The sequence below is a fragment of the Palaemon carinicauda genome, chromosome 25, assembly GCF_036898095.1.
Source record: "Palaemon carinicauda isolate YSFRI2023 chromosome 25, ASM3689809v2, whole genome shotgun sequence".
NCBI classification, from domain to species: Eukaryota; Metazoa; Arthropoda; class Malacostraca; order Decapoda; family Palaemonidae; genus Palaemon; species Palaemon carinicauda.
The window spans coordinates 106,605,921-106,610,680 of record NC_090749.1 but is presented as its reverse complement, the minus strand read 5'-3'; the positions used below and the strand labels follow the sequence as shown (position 1 = coordinate 106,610,680).

General features: G+C 39.2%; 1 protein-coding gene across 1 annotated transcript; it reads left to right on the top strand.

Annotated features, from left to right (window-relative positions):
- Positions 1–3,231: 3,231 nt before the first annotated feature.
- LOC137619193 (uncharacterized) lies at positions 3,232–3,684 on the top strand. The gene has a single exon (XM_068349378.1). It carries the CDS (start codon positions 3,232–3,234, stop codon positions 3,682–3,684), a length of 453 nt encoding a protein of 150 aa, XP_068205479.1.
- Positions 3,685–4,760: the final 1,076 nt, after the last annotated feature.

Genomic DNA, 4,760 nt, shown 5'->3' with positions numbered 1-4,760 from the left:
TTATTCCTTTCCCTTTCTAACACTCTATAAGGACCTTCAAATTTGGGAGATACCTTTTCATTTGGTCCTTCCTTTACATGTACCTTTATATATACTTGTGAGCCTATCTTCAGGTCAGTCATGGAACTAGTTGTGTCATAGTATTTCTTATTTACCTGTTGGCCCTTATCTAAAGATTGTCTGGTTTGTCTTATTATTTGAAAGGTTCTTTGCAGTTTCCAAGCTATATAGTCCTGGTAATCATATGTGTGCCTAGGAGGTTTTGCGTCATCTAACAATGAGTTTGGCAGTCTTTTCTGATAACCATAAAGCAAAAAGTGTGGGGTTTCTCCTACTGTCTCATTTACTGTGTTATTCAAAGTAAACTGAACGTCCTCTAGCGCTAGGTCCTAATCTTCTGTAGTTGGACTAATGATAGTTCGCAGTACATCCAGTATCTTCTTATTGGCCCTTTCCACTGTCCCATTTGAACTCGGCTTATAAGGGGTTATCTCGCATTTCTTTATCTCAAAAAATTCGCAAAGCTTTTTCATTACCTCACTGGTGAATTCGGGTGCATTGTCCGACAAAAGTACCTCCGGACACGTATGTCTTGTGAGTATTCTGGTCTTTAAAGCTTCTGCAACAGAAACTGCAGTTCTATCTCTGACTGGGACAATTTCTAAATACCGAGTCAAATAATCAATGAATACCAGTATATATTTATTTCCTCTCAAAGTTTTTGGAAAGGGTCCTACATGATCCATCTGAACTACCTCAAAAGGGTTTAAATTACTAGGATATTTTTCTAAAGGAGCTCTGACATTTACATGACCTTTATGCCTATTACAAGTTTGACATTCATTTACAAATTGCTTTGCTTCTTCGCTGCACTTAGGCCAAAAATAATTTCTATTTATTGTTCTCAGAGTCTTTTTGATTCCTGGATGTCCTGCCAACTTGTGGGTATGGGTTAGAGCTAATACTTCCTTAGTCAGGGTGTCAGGCACATATAGTCTAGAGCAAGCACTCCTATCCTTAGCCTTCTTATATAATATCCCATTTATTAATTCAAAATCTGACCTAGAGGTTTCATCTTGTAACAAATCTCCTATTATTTTCCTGATACTTTGTTGTTTCTCTTGTTCTCTTTTAACTCTCTCCAAATCTAAGTCTACGACCTGACAGCTGAAACAAAAAGTTTTAGTTGTGATAATTCTTTCAGTATCCTCTTGTGCTCTAGATAATCCATCTGCTAAAGTATTAAACTTACCTGGAATATATCTAAATTCTGGAGCAAACTCTAGCACACTAACAAACCATCGATTAAACTTTAAGTTATTAGTGAAAGCTCTCTTCTTGAATAGGTCACAGATGGGTTTATGGTCAGTAAGTACATTTACTTTGTGTCCTAACAAAATGTGCCGAAACTTTCTCAGTGCCCAATAAATGGCTAAACATTCCTTTTCTGTGGTGTTGTAATTTCGTTCGGTCGCATTCAGGACTCTACTTGCATAATATACTACCCTCATTCTGGTTTTTGCCTTCTGTAACAAAACTGCTCCTATTCCTGTATTTGAAGCATCACATGCTAAGTAAAATTGCTTCCTAAAGTCTGGATACACTAAGATAGGATCTTGGATTAATTTCTCCTTCAACTTTTGAAAAGCCTCCTCTTGCTCTGCTTTCCATTCAAACTCTACATCCTTCTTAGTTAATTCTGTCAATGGTTTAGCTATAGTAGCAAAATTTTTGACAAATGGTCTATAGTATCCTATCATCCCTAAAAATCTTCTTACACCTTTCAAATTTTGTGGAGCAGGATATTCCACAATCGCCTTTATTTTTCCTTCTTGCATGCGCAATCCATCAGCACTGATCACATGTCCTAAATATTCTAAAGATTTCCTCAAGAATTGACATTTCTTAACCTTTATCTTTAATCCTGCCAGTTTTAGTCGTTCTAAAACGATTTCTATGGTTCTGAAATGGCTCTCTATATCTTTGCTAAATATAATAACATCATCTAAATAGACTGACACATTCTCTATGTCTCCTAAGATCTGTAACATTAACCTTACAAAAGTCAATGGAGCTGATGTTAACCCAAATGGCATTACCTGAAATTCTAAGTGTTCTTTATGTGTGCTGAAGGCAGTTAATGGCTTTGATTCTTCGTCTAAAGGTACTTGCCAATATCCACTTAGTAGATCTAAGGATAAGAAGATCTTTGCTCCTCCTAACTGAGCCAAAACATCGTTTATTACAGGCATGGGCATTCTATCAGGAACTGTGTTCGCATTCAACTTGCGATAATCAATCACTAATCTGTAACTTCCATCTTTCTTTGGAATCAACAACATGGGAGAATTATAAGGTGATTTAGAGGGTATGACCACTCCTTCTTCTTTCATTTCTTCTATCATTTTATCTACTATTGGACGTTGGCTGATAGGTAATTTATAATTAGGTATGAAAAAGGGCTTGGCTCCATCATCTAGGATTATTTTATGCCTTAACACCTCAGTCCTACCTAACCTATCACCCGTAATTGCTATGCCCTGCCTATATTTATTTAAGGTTTCTATTAACCTTTTTCTGTACTCAGGAAAATCGGTGTTATCTATCTCCCTATCTATTCCTGCATCAATGTTTCCTATGGTAAAGAATGCTTCCTCCTCTAACGGAATCATTTTGTGTGTAACTTCTATTCCTGTACAAAATTCTGTACCCGCTAACAAATGGAGTCTTTTATCAGAATAATTCATGACATAAGTAGTACAGGCTAATCCCGCCATCTGAACTAATGAGTTATCCATTCTGACATATTCTGGCAATCCTTCTGGGGTCAAGATTACATCATTATTTGTGTGTAGGCGGGTTATCAAATATACTCTAGTAAGAGTATTGGGTAGTAGTACTACATCTCTAGCTAGCCTAAATCTTATTTTGTTTGCATCTGCTGTGCTGATCAGACTTATTTCCCCAGTTTGTACTTGAGTACAAAAACATGAATCTTCATCTCCTCTGTGGTAAAAATAAACCTGTTTATATTATCCTGTTGTTCATAAGGAGTGTGATGTATGTACCTTCTTAGTTAACACAAATGTTTATTTATGTTTGTGACTGTCTGATAATGTTTGTTTTGTTGTTTGCAGTGTACAACTGCAGTGGAATTGTTAATTGAATAAAACCTTAGTTCTGGATACACCGGGTTTACTTCAATTTATTCAATTAATCAATTCAGTCGCCATGGAACGGCTTCTGCGCCCATCCCGGTTTGATGTGGACCCTGACTCTGCCCAGGCCGCCAAGGAGTGGACACACTGGCTGAGGACATTTACAAACTTCGTTGAAGCGGTGCAGCTGACTACCCCTACGCTTGACAAACTGGTTCTTCTCACTAACTATGTGGCTCCTAGTGTGTATGACTACATTTCTGAGTGTGAGACTTATGAGAACGCTGAAGAGGTTTTGACATCTTTGTACGTGAAACCGAACAATGAAATATTTGCCAGGCATCTACTTGCCACTCGCAGGCAAAACTCGGGTGAGTCCCTGGATCAGTTCCTGCAGGCACTGAAGCTACTTGCTAAGGACTGTCAATTCAAAAGTGTAACTGTGGAGGAAGCATGTGACAGTTATGTTCGGGATGCCTTCATTAATGGTTTGGTCTCTAGTGCAATACGCCAGCGTCTGTTGTAGAATTTGACACTGAACTTAAATACTGCTTATGAACAGGCCCGCACTCTAGAAATGGCCCAGAAGCATTCAGCCTCCTACTCTTCAGCAGAACCTGTTAATGCTGCTGTGTCAGCAATGAATCGAGAGGAGGAATCGTTTAGTGCTGAAAATAACAGTGTGTCTGTTTCTGCTGCTACTTCTAGTGCTCGATGTTTTTTTTGTGGGAACAACCAGCATCCCCGAACTCAGTGTCCTGCTAAGGACGCAGTGTGTTTGAAATGTAAGAAGCAAGGACATTATGCTAAGGTGTGCCGCTCTGTGAAACAGGCGAGTGGCTCTTCTAGCCCAAAATATTCTTCAGCAATGCTAGCTTCTATAGTGGGGCCCTCCCCTAAGTGTCTTGAAAAATCTATAACACCTCTCAAGCTTAATGGTAGCCCTGTCAGTGCCCTTATTGATACTGGGAGTTCGGACAGCTTTGTGCGTCATAAATTAGTGGACCTAAACAAACTAACTATGTCTCCAGAGCATGGAAAAGTCTCCATGGCTGATGAATCCCTGTCCTCAAACATCTTAGGTCTGTGTAGTGTGGACTTGGAGTTAAAAGGAGAGACTTATCACGGTGTTGAACTCAAGGTGTTACAAAGATTATGTAGTGATGTGATTCTAGGCCATGACTTCCTGAGGAAACATTCTGGTCTGGAAATGGATTTTGGAGGAGAGAAACCTCCTTTGAAGATATGTTCAGTAGGTGTTGTTAAGGTGTCCCCTCCTTTCCTTTTCAAGAACCTGACGCCAGATTGTAGACCAGTGGCTAATAAGTCAAGACTATACTCCTTGAGTGACAAGAAGTTCATTGAAGCGGAGATTGAGCGTATGATGTCGGAAGGAATAATAAGGCCCAGCAATTCTCCTTGGAGAGCTCAAGTGCTGGTGACATCAGGGGAGAATCAGAAAAGGAGGATGGTTGTAGATTACTCTCGTACTATAAACAAGTTCACTGAGCTTGATGCTTACCCCTTGCCAAATATCGACGAGATGGTGAACAACATTGCACGGTACAAGGTGTTCAGTACCTTAGATCTGAAAAGTGCATA